The sequence below is a fragment of the Seriola dumerili genome, unplaced genomic scaffold (genome assembly GCF_002260705.1).
Source record: "Seriola dumerili isolate Sdu_G_001 unplaced genomic scaffold, Sdu_1.0 BDQW01000161.1, whole genome shotgun sequence".
Lineage (NCBI taxonomy): Eukaryota > Metazoa > Chordata > Actinopteri > Carangiformes > Carangidae > Seriola > Seriola dumerili.
This window is the reverse complement of record NW_019174416.1, coordinates 3,925,603-3,943,295: the sequence shown is the minus strand read 5'-3', so window position 1 is coordinate 3,943,295 and position 17,693 is coordinate 3,925,603. Positions and strand designations below refer to the sequence as shown.

The window sequence follows — 17,693 nt, the reverse complement described above, 5'->3', positions numbered from 1 at the left end:
CCTTCCTCTATCTCGCTCTCTCCAGGTTGCTGTTCACAATGACGGACCTGTCTTCCCTCCTGTATGCCAACCGCTCACCTGTATCCTAGCAACCACCTCTCCTTTGGCTGTGGTGCTCCATGCGGAGCAAGCAAACAAGACGCCCGGGGAATGAAGAACAAGCTCTCTCGTTTATCCTCCTCCCTCCATCCGTTCAGTCATTCCTTCACACGTTAAGAGGAGGCCATACTCTGCTGGAGCTGGGAGCTAAACGCTTAACCAAAAAATGCTGTCTGTCTTCACATACAAATAAACTCTCTCTAACTCGTACAAACACATATAAACAGTGTAGTCCAAGTGTCTGACACCACCTACTCATTAGGAAAGTGGTGTCAGACTTTTGCGTCCCACTGTTGGTATGGAAATGCACAGTCACACAGATGCGTGCACATGTTTTTTTTTTTTGTGTATCTGTGTGCGTGTGTTTATCTCATTCTCATGGCTCCACTCTAACAGTAGGACACAGTGAACATCGCTTCAAAGCAACATTGTCTTCCATGCTCCTGAAGCATGCTGAGTGCAGCCTCTCTAAAAGGTTCTGAGTGTGTGTGTATATGTGTGTTTGTTTCTGGAAGATTGTACGGCAGTTTCTGAAGCTATATTTATGGTTTTGAAAAATGAGACGGAAAAAAGAAAACCATTTGAAGGCCAGCACGCCCTCAAAGCCACACAATCAGACACACACATTGGACTTCCACACATCTTCAGGGAAGAAGTACTCAAGCACACACACACACACACACACACACACACACACACACACACACACACACACACACACACACACACACACACAAAAAGAAAAAGTGCTGCTCGGGCACATGTGTCCTGGTGTAATTTATGAGTGGGCTCCTGGGCGGACGCCTCAGAGGGGCCCTCTTCACGCTGCATGGCTCTGGGTGCTCTGCACAATCCCCCCAGTGAGCGCAGGGCTCTCTCACACACACACATAACACACAAACAAGGTGCTACAAAATCCCCCTTATGAGCAGTGAACTCTTCCGACTGAAACTCACTGCACGATTAATGCTACAAAAAACCTAGGTAAACACAAGGGTTTCAGGCTTGGCGGCACTGCTACAGCTCTGTTCAGCACAGACAAAGCACCAGAGCAAAACGTTTCCTCACAGCAGATGAAATGGGTCCCTCCAGTTAGCAGAAGCAATAATAACAATAAAGTATCATTTCAGCCTTGTTCAGCTTACCGAATTATAGCCAGCTGGACAATTAAGTTTGCTGGTAAAGCACTGCTGTTTGGCAAATTATAAAACAGTGAATGTAGAGAAAGTGGAGCTTAAAGGAAAATGTATAAACAACTCTCTCACTGGATTTCACTGATTCCTGTGCGACATTATGCAGTGTATCTGGAGTAGCATGCCCACCAGTCTCTTTTGTGTTATATAAACTAATTACTTAATATGGCAAACAAGCCAATGCTACCAATTATTGAGACAGACAGCCACTATTGTTAACAAGTGGTATGTATCTGGCAAGTACCCAGATGTCACACTAACACTGATGTAATATTACAAATGTGAATAAGGCAGCAAAAGAGACCAATTTCTTTTCCTAATTAGATCCTTACTTAACTTTCATCAGCTTAATATTAATAACAATTATATGTTATGATGAAAACAAATATTTGTGTCACTGAAGCCCTAAGTATAAGCTCTATGCAGCTAATTAAATAAAAGGATGGATAAACTGAGGCTTTGGTTCTATGCTCCGCTACGTCCCTGCCCTCGAGGTGCTGTGAACTTAGTGGTAGTTGTGGCCTTCCTTTTCCACGCCCTGCTCCAGGTTTCATAGCTCCATATGTGGCTGTCCAGCGCAGTGTGACCGTGTAAAGCTCAGGAGAGGATGGATCTGTCTCTGTGCCCCCAGGCAAGGGGCCTTGATCCGCTCTGGAGGACACACCACTCTCAAGGGCACTCTGAGGGGATCCGCACACAAATATGGACGCAGGGACACACACGACTCAAGTGCACATGTGCAATTTGGACACATGCAGGCGAGCAAGCTGAGGTGCATTAAGTCCACACACACATACTGTGGACGTATATATATATAAATAATGTAAAATCATATTAATAATTTATGTAGAGGGGATGAGGGGGATGTTCTTTCTGCTGATGCCACTATTTCCTAAGATCCCCCCATCTGTTGACTCTGGCCTCTGGGGTAGGAGGCCAATCAAGGGCTCGGTGACACATCTGCCCCCTTGCGCACACACACCTTCATACATGCACACAGTGAAAAAGAAACACACACACACACACACACACACACACACACACACACACACACACACACACACACACACACACACACACACACACACACAGTACATATACTTTCTTTCTCTTTCTATTTTCTCTCCTGTCTCTGACACACACACTGACACAGGAGGTCTGTGTTCTCTTGTCCAGTGAATGAGGCCAAGAATAAAAGAAAAAATCAACACCCACACACACACCCCCACCTGCTCTGAGCAATGCTCTCTCGCTCTCTCTCTTTTCACACATCCACCAGTAGACAGCCATCAGAAACTCTTCGTGAGCTGCTCAATAAGTGCTCTCCTCAGAGTATCTGCCATTCCTTTGAGTGTCACTACTGTTCGTTGGCTTCAGATCAGTGAAAAACATCCTCTTCCCTGCTGGGCGTGTTAGGATTCCTACCTTGACGGATACCTGCTCACGGAAACAGCCCCACTATGCTGCGGTTTATGTGCCTTCCTGTCTCTTTGACTGGCTGTTTACCGATGCTGAGTGGAGGCCAAGGCTCCTGCTGAGTCTGATTTTGACAGTGCAGCACAAGGCCTAAGTGACAAAGCTCACGCCTCAAGAATCTGCTTTGTGTTCATAATGGGCTGTTAGCTTGACACTTTTTCGCTCTGGTGTGGGATGAATACAAATGAGTGCAAAGTTCATGTATTGTGGGTCAGTGCAGAATATAAGATTTTATATGTTACTAAGCGCATGTATATTCAAAGGTAATTCTGGTGTGCTTGTGTCTCTGTATGTGTCAATTCATCTGTCCTAATCACTCACATACCAACATTTTCCTGGCCATGTATAATGCTGAATTCTTCAGTATAATCCCTCTAATTAAAACACATTAAATGTAATTAATCCTCTCCACGAACGATACTTGGTGTGCATTCACTTACCGATGAAATAGGACAGTAGGATGGCCAGCAGGGCAGCAGCTGCGATGGCTGTCACCGCGGCACATTTCCAGCTGCAGTACTTGGACGGCTTCTTTAGCTTGAAGGCTGAGCGGGAGAAGGTGTTTCTGGGTAGCAGGCGAGGGGGCGGAGAATACACCGTTCCCGAGGTCAGAGGGTAACCGGGGGAGGAGCTACTGAAGAGAGGAGTGGTCCCTGACGACGTCTTGAACAAGAAGTGCCTGAAGATGAAAAAAAAAAAGGGGGGGGGGATGTCATTTTAGAGGTAGAAATAGATGTTATCATGTTATATGATTCCATTTGAAAAGCTCTGGTAACTCTGCGGGAAGGTAAACATGAAGTGGACACAACAATCTGCCTCCTGATCACAGTCCAGATGACAGGGACACATATGTGCAAGCTTCAGTCCAATATCTCTCTCTGATGAACCCTTCCTGCCATATGGGTTTGAACATCCTTGAACTGATTACATCTTCACTTCAGTCCCGTTCCAGTCCAAGTTCTCTTTTTAACCTCCACCTGCTCTATCGTCTTTTTTTTTTTCTCCATTCCCTCGCTTCGCCTCCGTTCACCCCACTTACCATGTGCCTCGTTTCTGCTCTCAATGTCTGAGGATGATCAATGCCACCCCCCCTCTCCTGTCTTCATTGCCCCAGCGGGGTCAGAGCTCAGAGAGAGGATAAAAGAAGGATTTGAACCATCATCCCTTTGCTCATATTACCCATTATCCTCTGCTATTGCTGCACCTGCCCACCCAATGCGTCTCCTTTGCTACTCTCCCTCCCCTCCTCTTCCATTTCCCTTGCTCTCATTTTTCTTCACCCCACTGCCACACCAGTCCTTCACACACACATTTAGACTGCACATAAATCCTTTCTGTATTCACGTCCTCATCCGTTCGCTCTTACTTTCAAAATTCTTTTCTGATGTGACCTTGAGGGAACGTTATTGCCACAGCGACAAAATGAAACAATGTACTGGATGAAACTTTCCAAGGACACGGTAAACTTTTGTGACATCTTGGTGACATCTTTCGCGAGAGACACACTCACGGCACACACGGGGAGTGAGGAGCTGCCCCTACACAGACTCCAGGTGGTACGACAGAAGAAAGCCTTCAGGTGAGTGTGACAGATCAGAGGAAGCGAGGTCACTCTATTGCCTCAAAGATGACTGAGGAGAGGGGAGTTCTTGTCTGCCCGTCTTTGTGGGATTTGTTTTTTTGTGTGTGTTGTCAGTGTGTGTGGGTGTGCATGCTCTGGTACTTCTATTTTTGTGAGTGTGTGACCTTGGGACAGAGGACGTTCCAAGAGAGGACATTTTGACTGGTCTTCACTTCCTCAAAAGGCAGTTTGAGGACTAGGGCCTTGGTGTTCAGCATGTTGTGTTTGTTAAAAGATTTGACTCTTTATCATACCTTGCCATATTTTCCATAAGTTCTCAGTTATGATAATATTGCACTCACCAAGGTAATTGCTGAGATTTGTGAACACATTAAGAGTGGTCAGACAATAAAACAAGTTGTAAACATGCCAATAGTTTACCTAGATTATCGTTGCACAGGAAAGTAAAGTTGATCAACGTTGGTCAGTCTGTTAACTGTGATGGATGTTTAAAGACAGTTTAGATAATTTTACTTTTGTGATGTTGCAAATTTCTCAGAACTGTGTCAGTAATTTGGTGATGGCCAAAACCACAAAAATAATATAAAGTTATGATAAATCACAAGCATCATTTAATATCAGGGTTAGGGAGGTTGAAGAGGTGGGACATTGTAAGTAAGTAAGTCTTGGCCACAAAGTCCTCAATTAAAACCAAATCAAGAGGGTAAATTTCAAGGCCCATCCAGGTCCAAGTCCTAAACTTTGTGTTTTGAAGGAGCTATTTGTAAGTTTTGCTCTTGCTACATAGCCAGTGTTAGCAGTAACAGCTGTTTACTTACAGTCTAGAAGAAACATTACGAGTTCAGCCCCAAACTTTTTTTTTTTTATTTGCCAAGAGCTGTCTCCAGTGGGGGAAAGCAACACCAATGTTAACTCTTGTTCTGCTTCTGTTTCTATCACATCTTTTCTTCTACTGAAGCTACTAGCTCCGGCCTGGTCAGCCCATTTGGTCACTTCCCAATACTGAATCACTGTAGTGTCCAGGCTGCCCTGAAGAAGTAGCACTGCTCAGAGGACGTATTATAACCTCTTGTCTTGTAAACGCAATGATGCTCCCTGCACGACTTGTAAGTAAACAGCTGTCAATGCTAACGTTGGCGAAGTAGCTGTAGCAAAACTTAGTCCTAAGTAAACTTATCATTATGGCTTAGGCTTCCAAACCTTAGACATAAAGATTTCATTACCATGTTGACAAGGGCTCATTTATTTCATGTTTGCAAAGTTGACTACTTGATGGTAGCTCTTAGCTACTATTAGCTTAGGATTTAGCAGGCTAAACAAGCAAGGCTAGAGTTGATTTACTGTTGCTGTTTTTTGTGATGCCTCAAATGTCAAACAATATTGCATATGTCTCCAGAGATCTCTGATTAATGAGCCCGTTTGCATGTTTCCCTCTGTTTTTTGTTGACCACAGCAAAGTAATACATCTTAATGTGTTCAGTCTAAGATATCATCTTTTGTCTGTCTGCTGCACTGCTACGTCTGCATCAGGAAAATGAGGATTTAATTTGCTGTACATTTTCTTATACAATAATTTATCATTTTTGGGCTTTGGGAGGATAGCAAACCAAGACAGGAGTCATTGTTGTTAAAGTGAAAGTTGAGTTACTAGTTGGTTCTTTGTCAAGTGGAATCTAAAGTCACCAGATTTGTGGCTCGAGTCCAAGACATGTGACTCACCTCTGGCAGTGTGTCAGACACAATCCTCAGTCTAGTATATACAAACAGGTGGGTGTGCACAAACGTGTGTTAGTGCCCGCTGTCTCTTTTCCTCAGACTAGGCTAGTGTGACCGTGGCTAGTGTGGCCATAATCCACTGCTGTATGTGCATCTGACTATTGCCATTTAAAATAGTGCCTAAAGGCTTAAAGGTTTTCTGTATGGTTTGCTATCCGTTTGATGTCTTTAATAACTGCTGTTTAATAACAGTATGTCTGTACATGTGTCTCCTCATCTAAAAACAGTTGCTGAAAACAGGTGATGTGCTCAGAGCATAAAGATTTGGTTTAGGAGCACTGTTCCTCTCTTTATCAATTATTCAGACAGTCTGTGCTCTGTCTCTCTCTCTCTCATCATCTCATGCCACTGATTGTTGGATTGGTATCCTCCTGGATTCTTCTCTTTTTTTTTCTTCTATCTCTTTTCTCCTCCTTCCTCCCCCTTTACCTGTCAGGTATGCTGCGTGACACTAAGGAAAATAGGAGAAAGAGAAGAGAGGGGGGAAAAAAACCTCTAGACAGACAGAGGCTGAAAGAGCTCAAGGAGATGGCACGCAAAGAAATATGAGGTTATTGTCTGAAAATACCACATTCTCAGTGGCACAGCCATCAATTTTAATATGCATGCATAAACCTACATGTTCCCAAATGCATGGCACGCATGTGCATACGCACAAACACACACAGTCCAAGGTCAACCAGCATGTGTCTTTGCTTCTGCTCATTTTCACAGCCGCTGACGCACCCTGTGATGGCAAGGCCAGCGGTAATTAATTACAATACCCCTAATGTGTGTGTGAATGCAGGCTGAGCACGAGAATCACTTGCATTCAATGCGACACAATGTACATGATTTGTTGTGCTGGTATGTATTTGAATGCATGCAATGAATTCATTTCAATCCCTGGCTTTGTTGTTTGTGTGCAGAAGCTCCATGGTGAGCTTGGTGTGGGATGGGAATATGTCTATGGGCCATACTAATTACAAGTAGGAATGGAAAGTGTCTAATGTGCTCTGGGGAGGTAATTGACATTGATTTATGTTGCGGAGGACTATGGAGGGGTTCTATCATAGCAGGCAGCCAGCAATCACAACTCTGTATCATTAGGCTGGGGGTGTGTGTTTGCTTGCATGTGTGTCTTTGGATTTGTGTGTGAATATTGTGGGTTTTTTGACAGTGGTCCAGCATGGAAACGTCACACATAATTAGAGAGAACTGACAGAGACACACTCCCCTCCCCCTTCTCTCCCCCCACCCTCAAGTCTACCCACTGCTACCTCGCTGTCATGCATCCTGTCTTACACATGCAACACACGCTCAAACACACACACACACACACACACATGCAGAACAAGCAGGCACTAACTCACATACTGACACACATTTTCACAGACTCAGATCTGTACAGACAGAGGCGCCCACCCATGCAAAAACAATACAAATTTATGTGGGTTCCCTTTGACGAGATTGCCCTGTATGTGCCACCAAACATTTAATTTGCATCCCCACGAGGGGGGAAAAGTGACATAAGAGAAGGATGGGGGATGGAGAGGGAGGCGATAGATCAGAAGACAGGCAGGGAGAGGAAGGGAGGATGTTTTCACTCCATTCCAACCCTGTTCCCCATTGAGAGAAAAGAGGACCTGGACAATTAACCACAGAACAGAGAGCATGCTGGGTAATTAGCAGGAAGTCAAAGCTCGCATTCCCCTTGAGCGAACAAACACACACACTTTTGGAAGCACACATGCACACACTCTTCATTTTCTCATCTCCCACAAACATGTGGTTGCTCAGGATAGCACTCTGACAATCATCATCAGAGGTAGAGAACAATTAACGGAGGTCGACTCTGTATGGGGGTGACTGAAAAACGGTCAGATCTGAGGATGAAACAAAGGGCTCGGAGACTGGATGATGCTCAAGGATGGTGTCACGAGAATTGTCCCCTGCTACAATTGTAGGAAACAATAATCGGCAGATGGATGCAGCATAATGGGCATTTATTAGCTGAGTGTCGCTTTGAAAAAGGACATGGAAAATTTTGGAGGCTGCGTGATGTTTGTAAAAAGCAAAAATAATGCATGGCATCAAAAAGTACTCAAGTACCCAGTAGTTTGATATTGATATTTATATGTGTTACAGGATATCCTGCAGAATTTCATCGTGGAGGCGCCCAACCTCACCTGAATAAAGAATGTCTCTGCTAATTACATTTTTATGAAATATAATATTAGGCTTATTAAGCTTCAGGGAAAATGAGCAGTGGTGCTACATCACACAGCAAAGGCCACATATTTAATGAATGAGGCAATTGTTTAAATCATAATCAAGCAGATGAGATGTGTCAGAATCTGTCTGATTCAACGCAGCATGAATCGAGTGATTGATCACATTGTGCGTTCACTATGATTTAGAGCCTGTATTGAGTTAAAACACCGGCTGGACTTCATCATCTGACTGGACAGGAGATAGGATTGGGGAAACCTTACGTCGTTCAGGAATCTGGAACGTGCTCCATGTGCGCCTCCTACCCAAATTTGAAAATCAAAGTTGAGTTGGGTGTGTCAAGTGTAACGGGGTTTCGTTCTGTGTTCTAGTTTAGGAGCAACCCCGACTGGCTTGCTAACACTATGGGGCCAAACTTATCTTCCACCAGTTTGGGGTGTAAACATTATTTGCCTAAAATCTGGGGAGTAACTCCTTGGATCAAACGAGGCAAAGTCAGCATTGTAGCAGTGGTTACATTTCCAAAGCAGGAAAAGGTGCTTAACTCATAGTTTTTGCTGACACCATTTGCACAATTAATAGAATTCTCCACACACTAAATATATGTATGAACTGACAAGCTTTTATGTTTACTTATTCTTTACAAATGAATTCCTGAAACAACTGAAAGTGCAGTTGAAAGGAGTTTGGTTAGTCAGGGTTGAGGTATATTAGTTATGCATAATAATACTGGATATCATCTTTATGGTGTATGGTCATACCATGCATGGTCATACAATTAATAAACCTTGCATGACATTATACAGCTCTCACATGCATATCAGTGTGTCCCATACATTGATTTATTTGTTATGGCCTGCCACAATATCAATATTGACCACCATTAATTGTTTTTGTATTTATTTATTTATTTTTTATTATTTCAAGTGTGTGTTTTAAGTCAGTTAAGTTCATTGTAGATGTATGCACAGCTTCAATCTGTACCTCCTTGCCTCTCTCTCTCATTCACAAACACATTGACAAACGACCTGTCATAGTCATAGTCGGATTGGCCGTCGGGAGCACCAGGAGAAATCCCGTCACATTAGTAGGCTGGTGGACCGTCAAAAAATCCATAAAGTTTTTACTGTCCCTGTCTGTCTCTTCACCGGCCCTCTCTGTGTGCCTGTCAATTGGGGAGCGCATGATTGTGAGCTGCGTGTGTGTGCTGGGACTGGGCTCACTGGCCAATGTAATCAACCCTCACCGATCTGACTAATTTGTTTGTTGAAAATACATAATGCAGGGGAGTTGTATATTGTTTAGTTACTTATTTGTTACATAGTAGTTTTAAAATATGTAATGGTGGCGCACATTAGTATTATTTGATAATTACTTTAAGAAAACCCCGTCAGCTACCATCACAAACAGAATCTAATTCTGTTGGGAAACACTGCATATTGCAGTGGTGGTAACAGGGCTGGGTATGAATCTTTTCTCTGTACTCCCGCTTCTCCTTCTACACCCCCTGTGGTTCCCACAGGTAGCATCTTTAAATCTGTCCCCACAGTAATGCATTTGAAAGTAACCTATAGTACCCCGACTATGCCTCCCCACCCCCCTTGCTCCTTCCAGATAAATTGAGATGCTGCAGCCCCCTCAGTGATCTTATTTCTCCCCTAGAGCTGTGGCCCACACCAGAGTGAGCAGGGGGTGCAGGGGTATGTCCTGAGATCACAGAAAGAGATTGAAACTGGCATCAGCTAGACTAGAGGCTCCCAGGGACCGATTGGAAATCAGGTGCTTTTCTCGTAAAATCCTGAAACACATGTGCACACATGTGCACTCACATGCACACACAGAAATACACACGCACTGAGTGGCACCAGCCATCTATAGTCATTTATCTCACACCGGTAAATGTATCCATGTTCTATGGGCCCCAATCTCCCTCCTCTGCCTTTCTATCTTCTCTCGCACACACTCCACACAAAACAATCTCCTTCAATCACCACCTCCCTCCATTCTCTCCCCCTCTCCCCCTCTTAATCTCTCCCTCCTCTACCGTAAACCATTCCTTTCCATTTCCCCCTCTCCCGCTCTCCTGACTTATATTTCTCTGCTATATCACGCCCCCACCCCCCCACCTCCCCTCGTCTGTTTCTATCTCTCTCTTTTTCTGCCAGTCATCCAGGCCCTGGGGTGTTCTTAGGTGATCAATCTTCATCCTCTCAGCGCTGTCACACTATTGGGTCAAGCCAAAACACACACGCGCGTGCACACATTTACTATAACGAGTGGACAACAAATGCCAAGATTTACATATGATTACAGTGGGGAGTAGCCACAGTCAAAGGCAACAGACATGCTTCGATGCAAACATACACACAATTGCACACAAGCACACACTCCCCACCTCACATCCACACGTTTGCTCATCATCTCCTAGCTGCTGGTTATAATGAGATGGAGGATGGGCTTTGCCAACGCAGGGAATGGTGTGACTCTCTGGCTCTGCCCGGCTGGCTCTGACCCAGTCACAAGCTCCAGCAGCTCCAGCCAGCCCACCCAGCCTCTGCCATCGCCAGGACCAGAGAGGAGGGTCCAATCTGGGATGGAGGGTGGAGCTGGAATCTCTGTGTGCTGCTCTGGGCTCCATTCACTGCAACAGGCTCTGAGCCATGCCCAACCCCACCACCTGAACATGACCAAATACTGGAACTGCAGAGGGCTCAACAGTGCGTGTAAGCGCGTGTGTCGCCTCATTTAAATCTGTGAAGATGGCAACCACAACAGCCTCTAAAGAGGATTCATACATTTAATTTTGCAGAAGTCACGAAAATATCCTTTGTCCTCAAACTAAGTTATGGCATACGTGTCACCATGGCAACACAGGCCTAGACAAACAATTGCGAATGGAAATTTAACACTACACTTACTCTTACCCATCATGCATACTGGCGCAATGCATAAGCACAGGACCTGAGATCAGTGGGGCTGAATTAAACATGGCCAGGCCTCATAAATACTGCACAGGGCCGGCACTCTGGGGAGATGGGGCCCATCAGAGCTGGAAGCCCCAACGCCCAGCAGGAGAAACACAACTACAGCTTGCAGAGTAAATGCTCACAGAGTGAGCGTGTGCAGTGTCCCTCTCACTGCATGCCTCATGAATAGTAATACGCTGCATGAATGCTCTATTTGCCTGGTAAATGTTCTTTGTGTACTGGCAAAAGCGGATGTGTAGGGTGTGTGAAATGGTTTGTATTTCCTGCTCCCGCACTCCAGGATGCATGCGTAATAGTTTTGACACATGGCAGCTTTTTATACGTGTCATTCTTGGAGATGAAGTAGAGAATGCTTTCGAGTAGCGCACTTTTGTGAATCAGCAGCAAAGAACATTTTCTTTTGGTTTGGAGGTTCATATATTTGCTTAGAATAATGGAGGGGAGATGTTCAGTGACACTGTACATGATATTCTGCGCTACTGCGTCTGCACAGTGAACTAAAAAGTGTAGATTTTGTTTATGAGATGACTCAGTAAAAAATGATACTATGGGCTAACGAATATGCTGATACAAATCAGTTGAACATGTCAGCTGCTCCTGAGAAGTGTGTGTCTTCTGCCTCTCTGCTTACTCCTGATCAAGGACATTCATGCCATGTGTCACGGCCCTGGATAACTGTCAGATGAAATCAACCTCGTGGGCATTCATAAATTTTGTAATAAGAAGAATTTTAAAAATACAAACTCATCATGGGGGAGACACTCAGTGATTTATTGATGTTACATGGGTGTAAAGTAACACAAAACATGACTAAGAGCTTGGTAATAAAGTAAATTAATTCTGGTGCAATCACCAGTTATAGAGGGGATTCTGTATAGAGCTTTGACAGAGTTTAACTATGGTAAACTTTGACACATTCATTTATGTTCAATCAAAATTTAAAGCCAATCAGTCCTGAGACAGTAGTCAATGGTACAAATACATCTGTTGATTGAATAAACTTACCATTTGCTGTTATAAACTAAGCTAGCTTGCATTTTAGCTAATCATGTTTTATTGCTACTTTACATGACATTGATTATTTTAAGTAGGAATTACCTTCATTCTAGTGAGTTTGCATTCTTAACATTCAAAGTGTAAAAACACTCCTAACTGTCTGAGTAAGTGAACAGTTCTGCATCAGTGCTATGGCCTCATTTTTTCTCCTTGCATTTCTCTCTGATACATCAATGTACTCACAGGAATTGAAGCAGCATTGCTCTGACCTTTCATTACTTACTAATGATTACATGAGGCTTATTCCACAGTCGTGGTTACTGTAAGTGGCTCTTGATATCAGCATGAGACAAACCTGTCGACTGTAAAAACAGAATACAATGAAAAAGGAAACACATTTCCTCTCACCTGGTCTCCAGCGGAACGTTACTGTTCAGCACCCAGCTGTCTTGTAGCTGGACTGACTCAGGGGTGGTCGGCCCATCTCCAGTGCCCGGAGCCGGGGCGTGAATGGGGTTGCGTCCCCCTCTCAGGGTGTTTCTGTTCAGGCTGTTGGCAGACTGGTGGGATAAGGTGTGGTGGTTGTGCGGAGGGGGCAGTGGAGGCCGTAGTGTGGACTGACTGTGGTGGTTGGCAGCCCCTGGAAGAAGACAAGAACAGTGAGCGATTTAAGAGCCACACTTCTTTGTGACAGGCATCAAAGGTAGTTTCAGATGAAGCGAGTGAAGGATTTCATTTCAAAGATGCTACACCTCCAAAAGTAGAACAGAGATGTTACTTGATATTTTGTCTTTATTTCTCAGTATGCCCAGAAACTAAAGCTCTTCAGCCAGCAGCTAACTTCACTGACATTCCATTATGAGCTACTTTTGCATCAGCAATCACTGTGTTCAGAGCAGGTGTCATATTTTTCAAATGGTCGATAACTTATTTTAGAAGGAAATTCCAGCTAAATAGATACATGGAACTTTATAACCGTCCTTCACGTCTTGGTTCACATTTTTCTGTTTTGTCTTTCTTATATTTAGCCAAGTCTTCCACTCCTGTCCCTCTTTCACCGTCAGTCTCTTTCTTTCTTTCCTGTTCTCTTTTTCAAAGCTAAGAGAAAGTGTATGTGTGTGTGTGTGTGTGTGTATGTGTGTGTGAGCCATATTAGAGCACTCAGCACAGTGTGCATGCTCCCAGACTTGGGAGAACATGTCAGCTAGAATCCAATACTTGCCCCTCCAACACTGAGCTAATGGACTGTTGAGTGAGAGTGAGCTGAAAAACAAACCCGGATGACTCAGACAAGAACACCCATTCACACATCACCTTTCTATCCCTGTCTCTCTCTCTCTCTCTCTGTGAATCAGATTTGAGCCTGTCTTCAGTATGTTTGTGAGTATGTGTGTCTGTGTGTGGGTTCATACAGAAAAATCAATAAACCACATACAATACAGCATAGGAGAGTCTGACACAGTTGCTTCACTTCTTGTGAATTAGCATGCTTTCTTCTGCACACACTGACATGACAGGTGCATGTAGTGAATGCAGCTGATCAAAAACCCCACGTTTAATAAGAAGAAATATCTTCAAATGTCATCACAAACCGTCCGCACCTTTATTCTAACACTGTCTGAGTAGAAATGTTGATATTACTGCAAAGTACACAGAATTGTTGATGTTCCATTTGGCTTTGAATTCTGGCTTTACAACACAGTTAGCTTTTGTGTTTCAACTGTACTACACATTGCACTTTCATCACTATTTTACACATCTAAGCGTGGAATACATTACAGTGATTGTGTTTGTTTGCACGTTGCCTTCCTGGTACTGATCAAAGGGTGGAGTAAGCGCACATATGCTCACATACGTGTGTGGTGAGTACAACAAAAGCAACAGCCTTGTCAAGCTGTGCGATCACACTTGCCCTCCTCCATTTGTCATCTCTGCTTGAGTTAGATAAGAAAAGAATTAGTATGTGGAGAGGAAGAGAAACGAGTGGATGTGTCACACCCTCCTGTTCGCTCTTCAGCTTTGATATTTGCCAGTCAAGAGATTCGTAAGAGGCATAATGATGGCAACTTTACATGCACACATGCAAACATAAAGGCAAAATAGATAGCAACTATGTCATGCAAAGAAATCCTGGCATAAAATGTATGTATAACACCAGGTCTCCTTTCATGCAAACTAAATTTCTCTCTTCCTCATTCCCTTCCTCCAGGATGGGTGTTTAAAGCAGATAGGGGGCAGCGAGCTCCGTTACAACTCCAGATGTAATGGCGACCAGTTTGTAAGGTGACCTGATTCCTCTGCGCCGCCACTGGGACGCAGGTGTCACCCACATGGCCCTGAAGAACAGATGCTTGTGAAAGAAGAGAACAGGGGAAGAGGGGGAAGTAGATGAGAGAAAGATGGAGGGGCATGACCTCTGTGACACGGGAGAGACACAAAACATCTGTTTGCACATGCAAAGATGCTCTTGGGAGAAAAAGACACACGTACATGCATGCACACACTTGCATATGCAAACACTACATGCAGTTAGACACCTGGAGGAAAAGCCTTGCATCACACAATGCAGAGTGTAAATTGTTATTAAAGTATGCAGAGAGTTTTATTTCTCCTCCTCCTCCTCCACCTCCTCTCTTGTACACAGCCTCATTTCTTCTTGAGGACTGTTTCCTCTTTCATCTTGCTTTTATTTGCATTTTGTTTGTGTCCTTTGCCGAGATGTAAAGCACTTTGAGATAAACCTTGTTTGTTAAAAGCACTTTATAAATAAATTTGACTTGACTCCCCCTCTCTGCAATGTCCCCTTAAATGTGAAATAGCTCCCACTTCACCCTATCTGCATAAGTACTTTTATCTAGTTTAAGCATAGCAACAATACACACAACACAAAGCCATATACTGGGCAAAAAATAAGCCTGCATTCAAACATACAGGCATGGACACAGTCTGAGTGTTGCAAAAAAAAAAAAATTTAAGTAGACACTCCCATGTTCACACACTACCCCGCTGTCTCCCATGTTTAAATATGCGTGCAAAAATGCATGCCTTTTGCCTTTGTTCACTTTCTTGCTATAAATATTGAACAGTTTTTTCATTCAAATTCAGATGAATAATACATGGCACACCTTGTATGGAAGAGGCATACATGGTTTTATAGCCCTAGTTTTCCATGAACTGATATGGTCTTAGTCTGTGCGCAAGTTTCTTCAAGTGCGGTGGGCACGTCTGTCCGTGTGTGTGCGTGTACATACGTGAGTGTGCTTGTACTCTGTAGGCGCCCAACACCACTGGAGGAAAGAGTGCACCGTTCACCAATCCAGCCACTACACTGTGACACAGGGGCTGAGTCATATCCTGTGCTGTTGCAGAGACTCACATCTGCTACATTTTGCAATAAAGACTTTAACATGTCCCTTCAAAGAAAATGATGGAAATCCTATAATCTATAATCTAGCAGCAAATGCTATTACATGTCACCAGATAATGTCAGAAAAATGTAAATCCTTAGAAAAGTACTGCCTGTGATTTCTGCATTTTCTCTCTTCATCGTGTTCTGGGGCCATTGTCAGGTTACCTGAACTGAACTGACACATGATGGAAAATGTTTCTTTTACTCTTCATGGGATCAATATTTGCAGAATGAAGTGCAAAAAATTACTCAATTCTAATGTTAATGTTTGTTATTGTAGAAACAGTTGCATAAATATCTGATAAAAAAAAAAAAAAAACTTTCTTTTTTCCAAAAGTCTTCCAGCCTTGAGTAGGAGTTCAAAAAAATCTCTATGATGCAAAACATTTATATATTCATATAATATTTTTATGAATACAGCAATTATACATAGAGTATCTGAGACTAATTGATTTCTTTTTTTCTGCTACAGTACTGGATAAAAGATATTCTGTCTCATGTAGTCGACTCTTCACATTCATAAAAAGAATCCTTAGAAATCGCCAGAGAAAACACAAACATATGGAGAAGTGGAGAGTCTGAGCAGCCTGAGCAGTCTGAGCAGCCTGAGCAGCAAGGCTGAGGTACAAGGCTGTTTCTTTTCATACACACAGACCTCCCAAAGAAAGCCACAGACTGTTTTGGCCACAGAAACACAAATCTGACTAACCATTGGAACAGGAAGCAGTGCACAGTAACAAGTATGCTGGAGGTAAATGGGTCCAGTAAATTAAGATAGGGGACTTAGTCAGATGAATTGTCCAGTTGCTAAAGTACAACCCGCAGGTAGGCTAATAGGAACAACGGTTTTTACCAGGGACCCAGTCTGATAAAAGACAAAACATGCGGCAAGGAAATAGAGCAATTAGGGAGCAGCCAAGCAGATCACATTTTATTCCTCTTTATCTTTCCCTCCTTTCTTTCCTCTCTCTTTCACTCGCTAGTGTGGGTAAACAGCGATCGTGAAAAGATTTTCTCAACAGCTCTCTGTGTTGTTTTCATAGCCACTTTTTTTGTGGAGGAGCTCAGAGCCCTTCTGACGGCTGCCGAAGCCTGACCCAGTTTATTCTGTCCAAAGTCCCCTGTGACTGGAGAGAGGGATGGTGGTGGTGTGGGGGGGGGGGGGGGGGGGGGATGGGACTATAGCTGTAAGCTGGTGGGTTTGGCCCGGGCTAATCCCTGGAAGTTCATTATGCTCGCCAATTCAAAAGGAGCCTCATTCAGCAGAGAAGCATTAGCCTGTCTGCTAACCTGCCACCCCTGTAAAGCATGCTGTGCACACACACATCACTGAGAGGCAGGGGCTCGCCACACCATATTAATCTCGTGTGGGCCTATGTGTGTGTGTGTGTGTGTGTGTGTGGCCAACTGGCAGTAGGAACCAACCAAGGCAGTTTGTTTTGTAGACCCTGGATGGGCAAATGTTTATTGACATTTTCTGTGGTTAACAGAGAAAAGTCACAGGGCAGGGTGTGTGAATCTATGTGTGTGTGTGTGTGTGTGTGTGTGTGTGTGTGTGTGTGTGTGTGTGTGTGTGCAGGACAGCTAAAATGCCAATTCAGCAGTTAAAAAGGGATCATTGCAGTGCTTAGCTCCCACCCCTTGCTCTGTCCTTCTCACTCTCTCTGCCTCTCCGTCTCTTTATTTCACGGCCCATATCTCCAACGCTTCTCTCCTTCTTCTTAGAAAAACCACTGTGCCACCCCCCATTGTTTTTCATGCACCTTCTCCCTGAGCTAACTGCTATGCTCCCCGCGTTTTAAGGCGGCGTATTCCCAGGTGCCTCCGCTTCATATGTCCTCTGTCTCAGAATGTCACATGCTCCTCATTTGTCATTCCTCTCAGAGCTCGGAGGCTAAGCACAATAGAAGGAGAGCTTGAGGTGAAACTAAGAGGCGCACGTATAAACACACACATGCTGCCAA

At 43.9% G+C, this 17,693-nt stretch overlaps 1 protein-coding gene across 1 annotated transcript in view; it reads right to left on the bottom strand.

The window, feature by feature from the left end:
- tenm2 (teneurin transmembrane protein 2) overlaps window positions 1–17,693 on the bottom strand; it is a 166,764-nt gene that overhangs the window by 44,166 nt on the left and 104,905 nt on the right. The window contains exons 4-5 of the mRNA XM_022751724.1: window positions 12,729–12,960; window positions 3,209–3,447 (exon numbers count right to left, since the gene is read on the bottom strand). Coding sequence (XP_022607445.1) covers window positions 3,209–3,447; window positions 12,729–12,960 — 471 coding nt within the window. The remainder of the gene's footprint in view (window positions 1–3,208; window positions 3,448–12,728; window positions 12,961–17,693) is intronic.